Raw genomic sequence first — 21435 nt, forward strand, 5'->3', positions numbered from 1 at the left:
TACTTATTTTATCAACCTCGAAAGGATGAAAGGCAAAGTTGACCTTGACTAAATTAGAACTCAGAACATAAAGACACAAAGCGCCACTAAGCATTTTTCCAGGTATGCTAATGATTCTGTAGTTCACTGTCTTAACATGAACATAGATATTAATATGAATATAATGAATTTATAATATAATAATATATATACATATGTTATCAAATACTCGTGTGCATTTCTTCAGAGGGAGACAAGCTTTGCAGAAATGTTTCATGAAGACACAGCTTGGATTTTAATTCCATCTATACTATATTTATATAGCACCCATGCTGGTGGCACATAAAAAGCACCTTTCAAGTGCTGGGCCTCACGGAGGCAATGACAAATGACCAAGACCTTTGGCAATATGCTGTACTTAAGAAGAAAGATCCATCAAGCCAAGTGAAATTGTAGTTGTGGCAGATACTGGTATCATGCAACTGACGCCCATGCTGGTGGTATGTAAAAGCATCCATTACACTCTAAGAGTGGTTGGTGTTAGGAAGAGCATCCAGCTGTAGAAACCATGCCAAATCAGACTGGAGTCTGGTGTAACCCCTCAGCTTACCAGCCCTGATCAAACCATCCAACCCATGCCAGCATGGACAAACGGATGCCAAATGATGATGATGATATATATATATATATCATTATCATCATCATTAGGGTCTGCTTTCCATGCTGGCATGGGTTGGACAGTTGACTGGAACTGATAAGCCAGAGAGTTGTACCGGGTTCCAGTTGGGTTTGGCTTAGTTTCTACGGCTGGATGCCCTTCCTAATGCCAACCTCTCCAAGAGTGTAGTGGGTACCTTTTAAGTGCCACCAGCAAGAGTGCTTTTTACGTATCACAGGCACAGGTATCTTTTATGTGTCACAGGCACAGGTGCCTTTTATGTGCCCCCAGCACCAGCCATGACTGTGATTTCACTTAGTTTGATGAGTTTTCTAAAGCACAGTAAATCATCAAAGGTCTCGATAATTTATCATTGCCTCCAAGAGACCCAACATTTGAAGATCATGCTTCACCACCTTATCCCATGTCTTCCTGGGTCTACCTCTTCCATAGGTCCTTCCACAGTTAGAGATCATATACATAGGTGGTTGGCATTAGGAAGGACATCCAGCTATAAAAACCTCCTAAAATTATTCCTTAGTTTCAACTCCACATTATTTCTTAGGTTAACATGCAGTTTGGTGTCATAAAAAAATGAAAGTAAATTGAGCTAAAAATGACAATAGTGGAATTTCATAAACACAGGCACCTAGTTATATAATATCTTCTAGTGATAGCATGAGCATTTCTGAAATACCAGCTGAGATGCATTGCTGCTGTGCAGTACACCCAACAACAAACACTGCTGTGGAGCCACAGAAATGCGTTTGATATCCAATGGTTCAGTTTCTTATTTTAGTTTAGGCCACATGCATAGTTGTGAAGTATGCTTTAAATTTTGCTGATCCAATGATGAGGGCATTCATTCACTAACTGTTGAATGGTGGTGGATACTCATTAAGAAGAAATTCAGGTGACACTGCAGAATGAGAGATGCTTTATTAATATTATATCTGCATGAACATACATGACAGAGACTGTGAAAAAGTTATATGTACATTTTAGGCATTGTTTCCATGTTATATGAACATAATAAAATTAGGGGATTTCATTGGCATCACTTCAACTTTCTCTCACAGTTTACTTTTACTTTTTAAGGCACTAAACTGCATGTTAACCATTTCTTGCGTTAAAGAGAATCAGATGAAATATTTTACATATAAACATCACTTTCACAGAAAGCAGTTTAACATAGAAACTATTATTTTCTTTTTTTTAATAGAAGGCTATATCAGATAAACATTTTAGAGTTATAGACAATTTAATTGGAAGATTATATCGAATAAATATTTTGGAGTTCTAGACATTTAGAGATTTCCATTATTCGAATTGCAAGATATTAATGTATGGATTTATTTTATATGTAAAGAGATGCTATACCTGGTACTGGAAACAAGAATGAAACACAAGGAAGCCATTTTTACTTAGTAATTATCATTTAAAAGTGGCATTGTAATTAATAATAAAATTATCTCAAATAGAAACAAACAGCTAATTTTCAGGTGAATGGAAATATAATAATAAGAACAAAATGCCACATTTTATTTAAATATAATAAATAATATGAAAAGCTATTAAATATATGAACATATGAGAAGTTATTAAACATTTAATAACTCATGACACATTACTGGTGAAGAATTACAATATATTTCACAGAATGGATATTATATATTTTATATAATGATACTAGGGTAAACATGCAGTTTAATGTCGTAAAAATGTGGAATATACTGCAAAGAAAATGAAGACAGCAAAATCCTAAATAATAGTTATATAATATCTTCTAGTGATAGCATGACAATTTCTGAAACGACAACTGAGACATACCACTGCAACATAAGTATACCCAGCAATACTTGTGAGAAGCTACAGGGGACACGTTTGATATCCAATGAGTTAGTTTCCTATATTAGTTTAGGCCACTTCTGTAATTGTGAAGCTATGAACCAATTTTTAAAATTTTGTTGATCCAATGATGAGAACATCTATAAAAGACTATCAAAGGGCAATGGATGTTTACCAAGAAGAAACTCAGGTGACAATGCAGAACGAGTGGTGCTTTATTTGCAGTGTTTCTCAACCATTTTTTACCTTTAGACTCCGTTCGTTCTTATTTAACTCTGGGAACCCTTCCTCCACATTGCCATTTACTCTTTTACTTGTTTCAGTCATTTGACTGTGGCCATGCTGGAGCACCGCCTTTATAGTCGAGCAAATCAACCCCAGAGCGTATTCTTTGTAAGCCTAGTACTTATTCTATCGGTTTCTTTTGCTGAACCGCTAAGTTACGGGGACATAAACACACCAGCATCGGTTGTCAAGCGATGCTGGGGGAGACAAACAGACACACAAACACACACACATACATATATATATATATATATATATATATACACATATACGACGGGCTTCTTCCAGTTTCCGCCTATCAAATCCACTCACAAGGCTTTGGACAATCCGAGGCTATAGAAGACACTTGCCCAAGGTGCCACGCAGTGGGACTGAACCTGGGACCATGTGGTTGGTAAGCAAGCTACTTACCACACAGCCACTCCTGCGCCTATACTGTTTAAAAAATCCTATTATATTTTTAAATATTATTAGGAATTGTATAAACAAAGTTGTTAAAATATTTTGTGTATTGTAGAAATATAACCAATATATTGAAGATAAATTTTAACAACAAAATTTCACATGAACCCCTAAGGGTCATATGGCCTCCGATTGATAACCACTGATTTACATTGTATCAGTATGAGAAAATGTGGTGAAATAAGTTCAGAGACCATGAAAAAGATTTATGTATGTTCTACACATCATTTTTATGTTGTATAAATATAATGAAACCAGGGACTTCACTGTCATCACTTTCAGTGTCTATTGTTTTTCTGCTGTCATGTTTTTAGGACACTAAATTGCATGTAAAACACGATACTTCACACACACATACATACACACACACACACACACACACACACACACACACACACACACACACACACACACACACACACACACACACATTTATATAGGGAGAATTCACAAAAAAAAACAAAAGACGAAGACAGGTGGTGTAGACAACAAACAGATGTATTAGTTTAACGCTCGGGAAGTGAAAAAGTCTTCAATATTTCGAGCCTCCACTCTTCCACAGAAAGGAACACAGAAAGAAACAAGGAGAGAAAATAAAGAATGTCTAGTGGCTAGCGATCTATCATGGGGAAGCCAGACAGAAGGGTCACACAGGAGAGCTAGGAAGAAGGGGATATATATATATATATATGGGGAAAAAATCATGTTTTCTTTAAGATATCAAGTAAAACAATGAAACAGTAGTTCTTTGAAGTATTCTTGACTTTTTGCTTCTTTTCTGGAGTCAAAGTTTAGTTATTAAGCCTTATTTTCTACTTACCAAACTATTAGCCCCCACGAGAACCATAAACCAAAACATCAGGTTCCTGCAATCTGAAACACAAGACAGGAAAAGAGTCAAGAGACATAAATAACATTGGTTAGCTGTCAGGACACATCACATGATCCAGAACATGATCAATGTGTGTTCGAAGGTGGCAACTGAAATATGTTAGGTTCAGTTCCCAATCTTGCTATAGATACTTTTTAATGAAATTTTTTACCAAAACATTTCAGACAGTGTAGATTACAGGTATCATTTGTAGTGGAAATTTTGTTCTTTTTTGAGGAATTTTGGATAATTCACACAAGTCTACTTTATTTCTTCATACTTTCAGAAAATTGAATATTTTAAAATTAAATTTTCTACAAATATCTTTCAGATTCTGTAAATGTGCAGATATGCACACATACATACTGACACAAATTTTTTTCTAAATTTCAAGTTCTATTTTGTATATATATATATATATATATATATATATATTCGCCAGCCACTAAACCTTTTTCTATTTTCTCTCCCTGTTTATTTCTGTGTTCCTTTCTGTCGAAGAGCATAGGCTCGAAACATAAAAGACTTTCTCACTTACTGAGCATTAAACTAATACATCTGTTTTTTTTTACATACCCGTCTTCGTCTTTTGTTTTTTTGTAAATTCTCACTATGTGTGTGTGTGTCAATATGAACATGTGCATGCCCACCAATTTCTTCCTTTTTTGTTTACATTAAATTCTGATATAATCATAATCTACACCATCTGAAAAATATTTATAGGAAAATTCATTTAAACATACTCATTTTTCTGAAAGTTATTAGGTAACAAAGTCAGCTCAAGTAAATCATCCAAAACTCCACTCCCCACCTGCCGAAAAACTTCTCACAAATTTCGATATAATCAGAATGTACACAAACTGAAATGTATTTGTAGTGAATTGGGCAGAGTTTCGGATCAGGATGCCCACACAAGTTGGATTTTCTCCGTTTTGATGGGGATTTTTCCAATCTTTTTTCACCACATCCTTCGAAATGATGCGGGCATCTTTCTATGCAAAACCTTTTTGTAAATTTATGATTTTTTTTTTTTTTTTTTGCACCATCACCACCATAACCACTGTCCTCTCCAAACTGGTTTTGGCCCCATTTATTTTGGTACTATACACTTAAAAACCATGGGAGAAGCTTTTTCGGTAAATAGCTAAGGAGTATTAGACTCAGAGCTTCGTTAGGATAACCGCGGTACTCGGGTGCTAAGTTTAGAGTTAATGAAATATAACAATCAAATTGCCATCAAATCATACTCTACCGTTTTCATGTATCGTCTGCTTTTGCAGAGCGTTGATGACAATAAACGTCTTCCTGACAACGAGCAAGTTCTCCCATCGGATAAAGCCACGGTTGTTACTTCATCCTGACTTTCTCATAGAGTTTTCTTGGCAGAATATTGGGTGGTTTGCCATTGCCTTCCCCTATAGGCTGGGGAAAGACTTCCTCCCGTCCCCCACCATTTTCTCGAAAATTATTATTATTATTATTATTATTATTATTTACTAAATTTTTTTAAATCGGCATTTTGAAATGTTTATCCCCCCACCCCACCTCCAATTGCTTAATTATTTACTTTTTTCCCTAACTCTAACCCTAAAACCATAACCTTAACCCTAAAAGCATAACCCTAACCCTAAAACCCTAACACCCTAACCCTAAGTAGAAAAATTTGGGGAAATTTTTTTCAGAATCATAATCTCCGTATTTTTGCGCATATTTTGACCAAAAAATAATTCTGAAAAAAAAATTTTACAAAAATTTTTGGAAATTTTTTGCAAAATCATAATCGCCGTATTTTTCCGCATATTTTGAAAACAAAATTCTGAAAAAAGTTTAAAATGAAGAAATTAGGGGGTGGGATTTCAAAATGCCGATTTTTGCCAATTTTTTTGTAGATTCGTATTCTCCATAGCCGAAAACGTGGGTTTGTTAGGAGAAAAAAAAATTTAATTTAAAAAAGGGCGTTTGGGGGGGGGGTACAAAAGGAAGTCTTGCCTAAGATGGTTTTTGGCCCACAAGGAGCTCATCTGTCTTTCGACAGGTATTGTTTTTAGTCCTGCCGTGTGTCCAGACACTCTCCTCACAAGAATCGCAAGCTATTCAAATAGGGAGTGAGGTAGCTGGTTTAATCGCCGACCACTCGACCATGGAATAGGTAGTACTGGTTTGAATAGTACCAATAGCAGGTTACATCAGTCTGTGATGAGATCCTTGACCTGACTAGCAACACTATATGGGATATCTAAAACAGACACTATCGCTAAGGATGGAGTGTCGTTGATGTACAGGGTGCAGCAGAAAGGTTAATAAAAAAAGAAACACATGAGGATACAAGACAAAAACGATGCTCTCCACTCCAGGCCATGGTGTCGATTACAGAAAAAAAAACAGAAAAAAATGGCATTTAATGAACTTCATAGAAGTACAAAGTTTTTTGGCCCACAGTGTTGATATAATTGACTAAAGCCCTCTACCTAAAAAAAATTTCTGGCATCAAGTCAAAATGTGAAACCATTTATGTGTTAAGCAACAAAGGCACCGAGCTGGCAGAATCGTTAGAGCATCGGGGAAAAAAAGTTTTAGACACTTTACATTCTGGGCTTTAAATGGCGCCGAATTCAACTTTGTCTTTCGTCTTTTCGGGGTCGATAAAATAAAGTACCAATGTAGCACCGGAGTCGATGTTATTGACTTAAACCCTGTTCTCTTAAAACTGCTAACCTTGTGTCTAAATCTGAAAACCATTATTAGTTAACAATAGTTGAATAGAAACAGCAAATAACAAAATGATAGCCGAATGCTTTTGAAGGTAAATAGTAACGTGAAGACTTCAATAAATACATCGTTAGTCATCCTCGGCAAGATTTGAACCCAAAATTAATTTTTTATACATGAAATCTCAGCTGTTAATGACAAGAAATGCATAATTTTCTTTTCGATGCACTTTAATGTCAGTTTACTTTTCGTGAGGGTATGCTTGGAACGACTACAAAATCTCATTGTCTCTTCATACGAACACGGTGGGTGGTAGGTAGTGTGTGCATTGTATTCAGATTTAATGAATTGTAGCCACAAGTTGTAAAATGAGGGGTATTCAAACGATATGAATAAAAAATGTTCTGCTGTTGCTTTAGGGTGATTGCATTATGTCTGAATTTGTTTGTTCATATATATATGTGTGTGCGTGGAACCTTGGTAAATGTATAGACTGGTAGATAGATAGCTGGGACAGATGAACAAAGTTTTTCAGATAATATTAGGCGTTAAAATATTATGTTTTAGCCTAAAAGCATTTAGCTTGGATCTGTCAAATATCTGTGTCATAAGTGTATCCTACCTAATTCTGTATGCAGACCTAAGATGATGTTTCAATCGTTTTGAAGTCGTCTGCTATGTGGGAGGGCTTCAAACGACAAAAGGATTTAGATTGTGTCAATAAAGACAAGATAATAAATATTTAGATTGTTTCACTGAAGTAAACAATAAACATACTCAGGATTTCGTTGTTTTATTTTTTTATTTTTAATAAATAAATACATGCAAATGTCACCTCTAAAGGTAGAGCCTTTAACCAGTTTATAAAAGGATATATAATTTAACATTTTACCCGTTGCATTTTAAAAGGGAAATATATATTATTCTGATGAAACCATAAAAAAAATAATTGAAGTTTACTTTTTACCGACAGCAGGTTCAAAAAGAGCGAGAAACTGCCATTTTGTTACTGACATTTTCAAACTACTTTTGACTAAGAATAGTTATAGAACCAACAGAACTAGTTAAAGGTAAGTAAATATGATTTTGAATGACGCCATTGAAATTTGGGAGCTTTTCTTTAGAGTTTCTAATGATTTTTTTTAAAGATAAATTCCAACATTTTTTTTCTCACTGTTAAATACGAGATATGATATGGTTAGAGATGTTAAGATATTTTCTTTATTTTGAAGAGTTCTGTGTTTTCATTAAAATACAATACACGTTTACCTCTTATAAAATTTATGCGCAAACTTGACGCTTCTTCGTTTCAAGGGTACCATGAAAGTAAAAGTAATTTACTTTGTCAACTTTAGATATTTTCTAGACAGAGAAAGAATTTTTTTTCCTTTGCAAATGTTTGTTTATGAATTTCTAAAGTACAAATTATAAATGGATCGAATATCTTTCAATAACCGTTTCAAAACCATCATTAGGAAAAGCATGAAGCTACATAAACTCGATTAAATAACCATGTAAATTATATTACGATGAATAGCAATGTTTCGTTGGTTTCTTCTTTTCGCTCAGTTTCATTGTGATTCAACGTGAATGCCATCACTTCAATACTCACCAACTCATGATTTTGCATACTGGAAAACGTTAACAATGACAATTTCTAGCAACAAATTCTTTTGGTAAAACCTCTTTAGGTGACCATCTGCATGATTCAGGTCTTCAGTGAACTTCATATCTTCCACCACAACCAGGACAAAGTCGAAGGCAATAAAGAATGCCATAATTTTTGCAGAAAAGTAATTGCTTTTTCGTGTTAACATTGTAACTTCTATTAACATTCAGTTGTTAATAGGCATGCTTTGCTCATGTTAAGTGGAAATATAACAGAAATATTTGGCAAATCCAACTTTAATAATTCTTTCTAATTTTGACACAAGGCCAGTAATTTTCATAGTAAGGGGAAGTCGATTACATTGACCCCCAGTGCTTAACTGGTACTTATTTTATCGACCTCGAAAGGATAACAAGCAAAGTCGAAGTCGGCAGAATTTGGTAAATCCAAGTCTAACAACGTTGCACTGGATGCTCCACAGTTCTTCACTGGAATTCCATTGTCCATTATTTCACTTTCGTCTCTTAAAAGCTTCATTTTTTTTTTTTTATGAAAAGCATGTCCACTTTTTAGCTTAGAAAAACATCTTACTTTCGATAAGGTAAAATACTTTCACTTGCATGAAAACGAAGAATCGTCGCAAACTGCTTTTGATTCTTGGTTAAAGCCATTTACTGCATTTACATTGCTTATGTCCCGAACAAAGACTAACAACATCGCAACACTATAACTTCTCTTCTAGAAATATAGAGCCGTGCGTCTGCTCACACAAAAATCAATAGTATTTTCAAAGATAAAGGAGTAACTACTCAGCAAATCGAATCTGCAACTTGATTTGAAATCATTATTGAAATATATTTGTATTTATGCCGATAATGCCCGCAGAAAAATAGCTTCTATATCACATATACCCTCCTATATAAATATGTTGTCTTGTACTCAAGCTTTCATCGTTATAATTAATGAAGCAGTTTTTTTTCGTACTCGTGGTATGACATAGGACAAAAATACCTTACAATATTTGTTCTGGCTTGCTGCTAGGTCGACTTTGCCTTTCAACCTTTCGGGCTCAATAAAATAACTACTAGTTGAACACTGGAATCAATGTGATCGACCTGCCCCTTCCTCCAAAATTGCTGGCCCTGTGCCAAAATTTGAAACTAATATTTGTTGTGGCTAAGGCGGCGAGCTGGTTGAATCGCTAGCACGCTGGGGAAAATGCTTAGCTGTATTTCATCGTCCGTCTTTACGTTCTGAGTTCAAATTCTGCCAAGATCGACATTACCTTTCATCTTTCGGGGTCGATAAAATAAGTACCAATCAAGTACAGGGTCGATGTAACCGACTTACTCACTTGCCCGAAATTACTGGCCTTGTGCCAAAATGTGAAACCAATGTTTGTTCTGGATCTTATTTCTCTGGTTTCAAATACTACTGGAGTCAACTTTGCCTTTCGTCCTTTTAGAGTCAATAAAATAATGGACGGTTGATTGACAAAGTTGTTAGAGCATCGAACGAGATGCCTTGCAATATATTTTCCGATACTTGGGTGGAAGACATATCCATCGACTAATTTAACACCATCACCTGCTCCTTTGATGTTCAGCTGATTTCATTTTGTTGAAGGCATTTGGGTCACATTCTTGTTTGAGGATAACTACTCCCTCTAATCTGAGTGTCCCTATAAAAAGAAGTCATGGACACCATCCATCCTCTTCTTGAGTAAACAGTAAAAAAATGTAGTGGGAATGACTAAGTGCTGGACTACTGTATTTGATGGCACGTAAGACGTACCTTTTTTCCCAAAAAAGTCTCTCAAAAAAATCACCCCGGGTCCTATATGCGAAGATGGTCCTCCCCTAAGCTTTAATGGACTAAAAACCTTTTTTTTTTTTCTTAATATGCGTTGCTGTAACTGGGATACATCTAATATGGCCGTAAGTCTTTTATCCAACCAAATACAGTAAATGCCTTATAGTCTTTAATTAAGAACGTTCTGAGCTCATATAACATTAGGGTTAACCCCTCTAAGACTGTGTATTGAAGTAGTTTAAATCGACTTGAGTCTCAGCTGCCCCTTCCTCCTCCTCCAATGTGTGACCTAAGCTTTAATTCACGGTTTTTGTCGAACAAATCATTTTTTTTCTTAGTTGGTTCAATTCGATTCTGTTCAATTTGTGGCCCGATTAAACACCACCACCAGCCCATGGATGTCTTCAATACAGTAGTCTTCATTTTCATACAGTAATTCGGCACAGGCAACCGGACCAAGAATGACTTCCTCTCATCTTCCCAATCTCTTTCGAAAGCCCTCAAAACGATCGTGGGCGTTGCACTAAACCTTGTGTTTATCATTGAAAAGAAAACGTACATCAAGATCCAAATATAATTTATTACATAAATCCTCGCCTACTAATCCACGCATCTAAACAGTGGCACACTGCAGAGAATGGTAAATAAAATATAAAGAATATATCAAAATATACGAGAATTAAAAGGAAAACTCAAGCGCAAAGTTATGAATTTAGTTGAAATTGTATAGTTAATTATATCGACGTCGGAAAGCTGAAAAGAAAAGTTGCTCATGATAGGATTAAAATGTAAAGGACTGTAACTGGATACCGCATAGCAACAACGACAACGGTTTTTACTGGTACTCCGTCGGTTACGACGGCGAGGATTCCAGTTGATTCGATCAACCAAAGAGCCGACTCAAGTAGAAAAAAAAATAGTGTACTAGGTGTAAAACGAATATGTAGTAAACGAATACGAAGGGGAAAAAATTTCGCCGACGAACGGGGAAGTGATGAGAAGACTCGGAACATTCCCAATGTGAATTTTCCGAGTCCTCCCCCCCCCCCCCGTTCGCCAGCGCGCATTTTTTTTCATATTCGTTTACTTTGTTTTACACCTATTGCACTATTTTTTTTTTATTTTTGCTCCGGTCAAACACGAGTTTAACCGATTTTTTTTCTTTTCTTTTTGGCTACTAAAGGCTGGTTTGAAAGGTTTTAGAAGTGGCCGAATTTCGCATAAAGTTGACTGATGAAGCTGCAAGCGTTGATACAAAGGTTGTTACTAATTATCCTGAGCAACAGAAAGCATTATTGCTTTTCTTTTCCGTTGCCTTATTTTTGTTTATGTCTTAGTCTGGATACTACTTATTTGGATACTTCCGTGCCGACCGAAACTTAATCCGGATAACTGCTGGATTTCTTATTTTGTTTTATGATAGGCTTAATATGTAGCTACGCAATAAATGGAAATATTCTCATAAGTGTTTTAGTAGAAGTTTATAACATCCCCCACATTACACCCTCCTGCCTTGTGAAAGAAACGGACACATATGACAGTGTCTGTTTACATGCTCGTGAAAAGATGAAATGACCATGATTGGAACGAGTTTGTTGATAGTAACATAGTTGTAGTGTGTGCCGCCCGGAACAGCCTTTGATTTGTCCCCACCCGTAGCCACAAGCCTTTACAGGCTTATACAACAAACCCTCATAAAAGCACGCCCAGGGTGGAACAAACGCCCGCTCTCCTTACATCTACTAACTACGTTATTGTTGATAGGTATGCTTAATTGGGACTGATCTGAGCTAAATAACATCGATGATAATAGGTTTATAAGACACAGTTTCTGAAGAAAAAGTTAAGTTGTACGCTAACTATTACTATAGAAACCAGGGCGATCTTTCGGTACGAGTTCCTAATTATCGGCCTTTTCCGTAAAAAGTGTCTTCGGCGATTTTTACCAAAGATCAGCCTTTTCCGTAAAAAGTGTTGGAGGGAAACAGGGAAACGACGTCATAACAGCGAAAGACATACAGTGAGCGCGATTTATTTTGAAGGGTTTAGAGTTAGGGTTAGGTTTACGGTTAGGGTTTGGGTTTGCGTTAGGGAATTCCGTCCCTAACCGTAACCCTAACCCTAACCCTGACACTAAAACCCTAACCCTAACACCGTAGTGAAGATCGTGCGGGTATTATGGAAAAGGCCGATCTTTGGTAAAGATCGCCGAAGACACTTTTTACGGAAAAGGCCGTATAGAAACCAGTACATGGTAAAAGACCAAGGAGCAGACTTTGTCCCATATACGAGGTACTGAAAAGTTCCTGGTTTTAAGGGTGTCGCAAAAGGCCTGGTTGGAGGCCCAACCTTCCGAGTTCTTTAACAGGGCTTAGAAAAACTGAAGGACCGCTAGAAGTGTGTGAATCTGAGAGGGGAATATGTTGGATAAAATTTGTGGTGTGATGGAGGAAAAAGACAACAAGAAGCAAAAGGACAGAATGAAACGTTGGACCTTACCTTGTCGACCGCAGCGGAGTACACGATCGCTCTTGATCAAAACACGTCTTTCTCGTAACCTCTCTGTTTTCGCACTCCCCCACGTGCTGGCCTTCGACCGCATGTGTCCGACTTCCGGTCTGGCCCTTCCGGTATGGCCCTTCCGGTCTGGCCCTTCCGGTCTGGCCCTTCCGGTCTGGCCCTTCCGGTCTGGTCCTTCCGGTCTGGCCCTTCCGGTCTGGCTTCACTTCTGTTTGCCTCACCTCTCTCCACCAACAACATACAGCTCATCACAGCCCATAACACCACAAAATTATAATTAACTGATCCTCCTGTATTTTCTTTTACCCAAAGCTAGGAACTTTTCAGCACTCCCTTGCGTGTACGGTAGGTGTTGGAAGACAGACTTTGCAGAGATGATGGTGGACAGGGAAGCGTAGAAAGAACTGATCAATGTGAGTCGAATACGCTCGACATAACATAACGATATTATCATTGCGCAAAAAATAAATAAATAAATAATAATAACAACAACAATAATAATTAATAAATAATTAAATAAAATAAGTAATGTTTCAATGTATTTTAAATCTTCCTCCATACACCGAAACTTCTGAATATACAAGAAAGTGAACTGGATCTACAATATTTAACTCCATCTATTACAACTCTATACTCCTACGAGGGAACCTATATGCGTCCCAGGTTTAACTGATACAATAAGTTAACTAATGTCCTAAACATAAACCAATATAAGTTTTCCCCTTGACCTTTCAATTGTCTGATTGGCAAGACATAAAAATTGTCTGTCTGGCAAGACATAAAGACATAATAATGAATGTGATAGTCACTGATTAAAAATTCAGTTTTCTTCTAAGACATCCACTAAGCCAGATCTCATAACCACATTAAGTATTACCTTTTTAACTCTATTTATTCATCAGTAATATAAGCTTATTTACAGGGCGGGGGGGGGGGATGAAAAATTCCAGCACATTTGTATTCATGTTTAACAAAAAAATTTTTAAACAGCGGGTCTTTGATTCAACCGTGCAATTTGTCCCATAAATCCGGCACCGGGGGAAAAAAACAGCCTAATGCTGCTCTCGTCTCTTGATATTTCATGACATTTACATAGACAACTTAATTCACTTCTATATTGTGTTACTCGTCTCGCTAGAAATGACCAATAGTCACAGCCAAGTATCTTAAAATAGCAGTGACACGAATAACGTAATCATAGATATAAGACAAACAGACGAGGTAGCCACGGCTGGAACACCATTGATCATCATTCGCTCGATCGGGGCAGAATTGATACAAAATGACTACAATAAAAATCATGCATTGCCTGTCAGAGAGTGCAGTTTGATGCTCGAAATATGAAATATCCACAGACGACGGTCATTAACCTTCATATGAAAAGGGACCCAGATTTCTTAATAGGGTAGGAAACTTCAACAAAGAGATTTCCATGTCTTTTCTCAAGTACCGTACAAATTGTCCAGAGGAATAAATAGTACAGTCGACTTTTAAAAACGCAAGTTTGTCTTAAATCTTCATACTTGTTTTCAGTTTTTTAGTTAGCCCTTGTTTCATACGTTCTAAGTAATATAAAGCTTTTCTTTCATTAGTTCCAACTTACTCTGGTGATTGAAAAGAACAATGGGTACATTTATCGTATATGATGCATGGGCGCCTGGAAGGTGTATCCTATATACCACATGTAATACACAGGACAGGTAAAGGGTTATAAAATAAAGAAGAAAAGAGAAGGGAACTTACCTATGCCAATCTTTTATCGAAAAGACATGAGAAAATATGGCATCTTGACCAACTCCTGTGACATGTTATGAATATATTGATAACTAGTGTTGACTGTAAGTAATAACAGCGTAAAATACATTTTAAGCTGTCAGCTGCCTTGTCCGAACAGCAATGCGTGACAGCTAATTTTATTTCGACCGTTTCTTCTATGTTGATGTAAAGCGTCAGGAGAAAAAGGCTACAGCTGTTGTTTCGATTGGATTTCGGATTTCTATTAAACATCAATCGATCTATTGTTGACAATCTAGACTACATTTCTTTTCCATTTGTTCTTTAGCTGTCGATGGGCAGCTTGAATGGAGGCTGGTTAGATCAAGTTATAGAGATAAACTGAATTGCGTTATGTATGAGAGAAATTCATAAACCTTTTATGTCTATTATATGTGTATAAAATTATATTTATGTGCGTACAGATTCAGACATTAATATTTCGATGTTTATGTATGTATGTATGTATGTATGCATGCATATCGAATATATGTATGTATGCATGCATATCGAATGTATGTATGTGTATGCATGCATGTATATGCTTGTCAAATGTATGTATGAATGTGTATGCACGCAGATGTATGCATGCCGAATGTATCAATGTATGCCTATGGATATATGAATTTCTTTCTTTTCTAATCATTTGAGTTCTCCCTACAAAGGAGTTGGTTCCTAACAAAGAAACAAAACGCCATCGCTGAAACTTTGATAACAAAAACGGTAAACGATTACGTGTGGAACTTTAGAAAAGTCTTGCACAGTTTTGCTGTTTCAAATACAGATATTTACAGATTGTATTCGTAAAGAGAAGGTTAGCTGGTTGCTTTACCTGAAAACTCTTACTTTTCGAAATTATCACTTAGACATTTAGTAACAAAGCCAAGAGCACCAATAACTATCGTAAGCAATACGAATTTATTATCTAGATCGGGGGTTTCACAACCATTTTTTTTTTCATCTATGGATCCCTTTGATTACTATTTTACTCTGGTGGACCTCCGTAGCCATTCGACGTTTAAAAACCAGTTTTATAGATACAATGAAGATTTGTAAGACATTCCAGAAATTCTCCATCTGAGATTCTCATGCGAATACATGCACACGCTTGGGTGAATGCATCGACTTTCTTGTCGCTTTGTTAGCGACAGGCTTGAACTCTCCCAAGAACTTCAATTAAACTCAAAGAAAAACACACTACATACATACATGCACGTGCACACGCACACACACACATACATACATACATACATACATACATACATACATACATACATACATACATAGACGGATTCTTTGAACCACCACGTGCAGGTTCCTGAATGCTTTCATCAGATATTCAAACATTTAAAACATGTTCTGAATTGACAGTAGGTCTTCACGGACTCCAGACACAGAGATTTTGACGAGGGTGAGGAGAAGTCTCCTGCGTTGAGGCAGGATGTGTGTGTGTGTGTACGTGAATGTAATTTATGCACGTCCACAAATTAGCATGTCACTCCAATTTTAGGAGGACATTCGTCATGACCCTAGCTGTATTTTCGTCAACTTATTTTTCCCAGGGGCACCAGCGAATAGCGGTAAAAATAAATTTTCAACCAAAACTTTTAACAATTTTCAAGTCGGAGAAATCCACCATTGTTTACAAACAGCGACGAGTAAGTTTTTGTTAAAACTTTTGTTGTTTCTTTTTCCATCGATGAAAAAAGTGTTTTGTTGATATTCAGGCAACACACACACACACACACACACACACACGAACATGTATGCGTACAAAAAACATGTATGCAATAGGTGTACGTACGTGTGTGTGTGTGTATACTTAAGACAGTTGTGATCTGAACGTAAACACTTCTGACACAGAGGATCGGGAGCCCTTTTGGACATTCTATTTTCCTTGCTGGAAGGGTTCCCAACCCATGGGTAAAGAGGTGGGGTAGATGATGGGGGTGGTGTTTTCAAAGGGCTAGCATGTGCAACCTGATCACCTCTGCCGATCAAACTCCCAACCCATGCGCTCCTGTCGCGACACTGATTCTGCAGAACTGGGTTGGGTGTGAAAACCAACTTTAAAGTATAAATACAGATGTTTTTGAATCAGCAATGTTGTGTTCGGTTAAGTCCTATTTGGGGTGAGAAATCAATAAACTGATTCCTTATGGAATTTTCCATTTAATCAGGATTTTTTTTTAAATCGATAAACCGATTCCTTATAAGATTTCCCAATAAAATTGGCTACGCCCCATTTTCAACCATGACTTTTACCAAATTTGATGTATTTTGTTCAAACTTGATGCCAGCATTACTTAGGACTCTTGAATGATTTAAGTTCTCCAAAAACGAGAAAAAAAAATCGATGAGAGGAAAAAATCAATAAACCGATTCCTTATGGGATTTCCCAATCAAGTTCTCTGCAACTCGTTTTCAGCCAAAAGTTTACCAATTTCAACGGATTTCGCTCAAATTTGACGTCGATGTTACTTAGTTTGGTTTGAAATAAAGAACTGGATTAGCTTAACAATCCTAACTTAATCCCGGGCAAAGCCGGGCTATACTGCTAGTCTGAAATAAGTGAAGTCAAATGGGAAAGAAATACTTTTGATTGCTACCAATGGAGAAGTATGGGATGGTACGGATTTTATTATATTTTCATGTGCACATTTTCCAATCATGAATTTTAATAAGTCGCGCAAGCACATGATACTTGTTAATTGGATAGTGTAAGCTGGGTGTACGATATTTATGAATGTTTATGTCTTTCCAAAGCTGTGTTCCCTAGTCAACAACGAAGTCATGAAGTCAGACAAACTATTGACTCCAATAATTTTAAGACAAACGATTGCGTAACACGCTGTACTTATAGAAAGGCTTTGAAATCTGTTGGCGGCTTAAAAAGACACAGCGCTATACATAGGAATATACTTCAGTGTGCTGATATGCACATATGAGGATTTGGTTGCAATGTTTGCCAAGAGACATGCAGGAGCTTTAGAGAGCTTAAAGAGTCTCTGTCGAAAGCACGATTCTTTTAATTGTCAGTGAAAGTTTTACTCCGGCCGTGACTGGAAAGCTATCCTGTATGTGTGCGCGTGCTCGCGTGTGTATGTATGCATGTGTGTGTGTGTGTGTGTGTGTGAGAGAGAGAGAGAGAGAGAGAGAGAGAGAGAGAGAGAGAGAGAGAGAGAGAGAGAGATAGGCAGACAGACACAGAGAGAGAGATAGGCAGACAGACACAGAGAGAGAGATAGGCAGACAGACACAGAGAGAGAGATATGTTTAAGTTCTTTACTGAATTCAAACCCTTCACTAATAAAGTAGCAAGGCTTTTTGTTTGAGTCGAAGCAATTCCAGAGATTTGTGATTATATGAGTTAATGTGTGCGTGCGTGCGTGCGTGCGTGTGTGTGTGTGTGTGTGTGTGTTTAATGACTATCCGTGTATGTGAGTATGAAATACGTACACGTGATTGTGCTCATATGTTCATTCCAAGAAATTCAAATGAATCTTTGGACTGGTCTTAACCCATTACCTACCAGTGATCTCATATGAGATCACTTAAAAATTACAAATTTCGTAATTATCTGTCAATATTTACACATATCTAAGCTTTTTGCTATATCTACTAGGTATATTTCTCTGATATTCAAATGAGGTTTGCTGATTTTTCACCCAATATCTCGCTTATTTCTATTTAAAATGTTATTTTGAAATGTTATTTTGATCATTCCAGCGTATTTCTAAGGCCGTTTTATGCTAGAAATCAAAGTTTCATAAAAATATTCCAGTTAATAGAATTATGGGAGGTAATGGGTTAACCTATGAAAATGGATACTAATGAAAATATTTTAACACATACGTGTTATCTTTTTGCATAATTCTATGCGAGACTTCACATCCGATGAACAGCTGATCTTTAGAACTGTACATAAATTCTGTCCTCTATCCCATAGAGCAATATCAAGCCAGTTGCGTTTGCACGTTCCACCTGTATTCCTTGTTTTTAAAGGTGCGGATACTTTAAAATAATTCTGGTTTTTGGAGTGGCTGTCAGGAGAATCCTCCCTGCGGATAGCATTGCGAATGGTTCGAGCGACAATGTTATGTCTCGTGAGAAGGTAGTATCTTCAGGACAATTTGGAGCATCTGCTGATGATGATGCTGGTAATACTTTCACACTATTAGGTTACACTTGACATTTCCTATCACACAGCATTCTTATCTTTCTTACTCCTGAATAACGAAGGCACATCTTTCTAGATGGGATGTAATGAATCAAACACAGATCCAGAAGAGGGTATTCTTTCTTTCTGCCAATGTCATTGAGAAAGATCCACGTAAAAACACTCGAGAACTGGCAAAAGAACTTTAAGTTAGCCAGGAAACTGCCTGCAACCATTTGCATGCAATCGGAAAATCAAAAAAAACTTGACAAGGAGATACCACACGATTTGAATGGAAATCAGAAAATGCGCAGTGGTTGGACCAAAACGTTCTTCGCAGTGGTTGAATCAAAATGAAGCACCGAAAACCTTCCCTAAACCCGAGCTCTTCAAAAAGAAGCTTGTGGTGACTGTTTGGTGGTGTACTGCTGGACTCATCCACTATAATTTCTTAAAACCAGGAAAAACCATTACTGCAGAACCATATTGCCATGAAATTTCCAAAATAAACGAAAAACTATTTCTCCTCCGTACCAGACTGGTCAACAGAAGAGGGCCAATCATTCTTCATGACAATGCTCGACCACACGTTTCACTAATGACGCTCCAGAAGTTGAGGGAACTTGGCTACAAAGTTCTTCCCCACCCAGCTTATTCCCCAGACCTTTCTCCTACAGACTGCCACATTTTCAAGCACTTTGATGGTTTCTCGCGAGAGAAGGAGTTCAAAAATCAAAACAATGCTGAAAGTGTGTTCAAAGAGTTCATCAGCTCCAGAACTCCAGATTTTTATGTTACCAGAATAAACAAACTTGTAACTCGGCAAAAATGTGTTAATTGTATTGCTACTTTGATGAATAAAATTGCTGCATTGTTGAATTATATTGTAATGAATTCCATGTTTCAAAACGTTGCTTATTTTTTACTCAGCCTGATATATACACTGTATATTATATATTATGACATTTATTTCAATTAACTATTATATATTTCATTACATTAATCAAGAAAATAATTATTTAATAAATAATTAAATAACTAAATTAAATTAAGAAAATATGAAGTACGCTGTAGTGAAACTACCTCCCGCCATTAGATACAAACTACTATCGCCATTACATACAATCTTCTCATTTAAATATAAATAAATGCGAGCGTAGTAGAGAACCCATTCCTTGTCATCACGTGACTGATTATTATTCGAATCGGCAACTTCTTCGAACCTTTCCCGCCAGAACGCAAACTGACCAATCACGACCCCTAATAAGGTCACGTGATAGAGTAAAATTCTGAAGCCATCGGGAGCTCATAGTTTGTTATAAATAGCTTTAACTCGGCAACCAAATTTGTCTCGGTCCAGTTTCTCTTTGAGAACTGTTCCGTGTACCACACGACAGCAGCAGCAGCCAGCGACCACTTCAGCAGCTTCGTCCAGCCACGATGACCTCCGCCGTCGCCATATCAGCAACAAGAGTCTACGACTACTAACCAGCACCTACCAAGCAGCCTCTACGCTACCAGCGTCAACACGACTTACTATGTACACCACACCAAACTACCGCGGCACATCTCTCTCTTCGATTCTGTTAGGTGACTCAGCTTCACCACGGTAAATAAACAGACAAGAGTTCTTAAACAGACAAGAAATTCTCAGCCAGCGACGAACATCTGTATAACAAGAATCACGGCTCGGCATCGATGCCACGACATCACAACTAGTGATCAGCACTGCTACACTCAGCCTCTCCTCACTTTCACATACAGAACTTTTCCTATAGTGTACTAACGAACTGGTATAATTGTTCACGTGTTATTGACTCTCTTTTTCTCTGCTGTAATATTTCTCATACACACATGTATCACTCACATACACACTTTTCTTTGTATGACGGCCTATCTTTGATTATGTTATTATATGTCGCATTCACACTCTCACACAGACATACATCTTTAACGCTACAATAAATATCTCTGTTATCCATCTTATACGGTTGTGGTCTTTCATTACTGGTCATCTATGTTATCGTCGTATAACATATCATGTATATCAATTATTGATATATATGATATTGTGTGTTCGACCGTGTGATACGTGTAAATAAAAGGAGTCCTCTGTTTCTTCCATTCGTCACCATTTCTCCTTTTATGAGTTCGCACGGTCGTCCCTTACAATGCCATAATAGTAATTTAATAAGCTTCTATAATCTTTATTTATAAGTACCTTGTTAGATACTCCCCCAGCTGCTTATGGCTGGCCAAGATCATCCTGCCTATGGTGCAGTACGACATCGACATCTTGCTGGGGTTCAGCGTTTTGATCAGGCCGACAAAAGTGGGGGACTCCACTACATTCAGCGGTAACGTGTTGTCGACAAACCGGTCTACAATCCTTCGGTCCACCGTAGACTGACGGATGCAAGTGCCAACAGTATGGGCAAACGCCTCGCCAATGGTGGGCTGATGTGCTTTCTTTGCATATGGCTGCACCGACTGGCTACTGGCACTGCCATCAAAATATTGCTTGTGTTTCCCACGGGAAGAGCCGGCCTTGATCCTCTCCTTAAACTGGATGAGAGCAATGCCCACGGCCTTTTTACGTAGCCTTCGACACTGGTGTGGGAAAGGAAGGCTGAAACTATGACTCACTGGTTGCTGCAATATGAAGCAACACATCAAGATATCGAGTTATCTTCAGACTGAAGACCTGGTCTGAATGCTTACAACAGAGTCTCTGCTAGAAACACCAAAGG

General features: G+C 37.3%; 2 protein-coding genes across 4 annotated transcripts in view; one reads left to right on the forward strand and one right to left on the reverse strand.

The window, feature by feature from the left end:
- Positions 1 to 14704, reverse strand: part of LOC106881671 (uncharacterized) — a 44046-nt gene extending 29342 nt beyond the window's left edge. For 2 of the 3 annotated variants that reach the window (XM_089362424.1, XM_089362427.1), the window contains exons 1-2: positions 14497 to 14662; positions 4053 to 4105 (exon numbers count right to left, since the gene is read on the reverse strand). In XM_089362424.1, coding sequence (XP_089218550.1) covers positions 4053 to 4091 — 39 coding nt within the window. In that variant the 5' untranslated portion in view covers positions 4092 to 4105; positions 14497 to 14662. Of the gene's footprint in view, positions 1 to 4052; positions 4106 to 14496 lie in introns of all 3 variants that reach the window. The other variant, XM_089362425.1, reaches the window with a different exon arrangement.
- LOC106881668 (protein PIF) overlaps positions 7744 to 21435 on the forward strand; it is a 49162-nt gene continuing 35470 nt past the window's right edge. The window contains exon 1 of the mRNA XM_014932134.3: positions 7744 to 7882. The gene's annotated coding sequence lies outside the window, so the exon portion shown is untranslated. The remainder of the gene's footprint in view (positions 7883 to 21435) is intronic.

Source organism: Octopus bimaculoides, chromosome 14 (assembly GCF_046866305.1).
Source record: "Octopus bimaculoides isolate indiv1 chromosome 14, ASM4686630v1, whole genome shotgun sequence".
Lineage (NCBI taxonomy): Eukaryota > Metazoa > Mollusca > Cephalopoda > Octopoda > Octopodidae > Octopus > Octopus bimaculoides.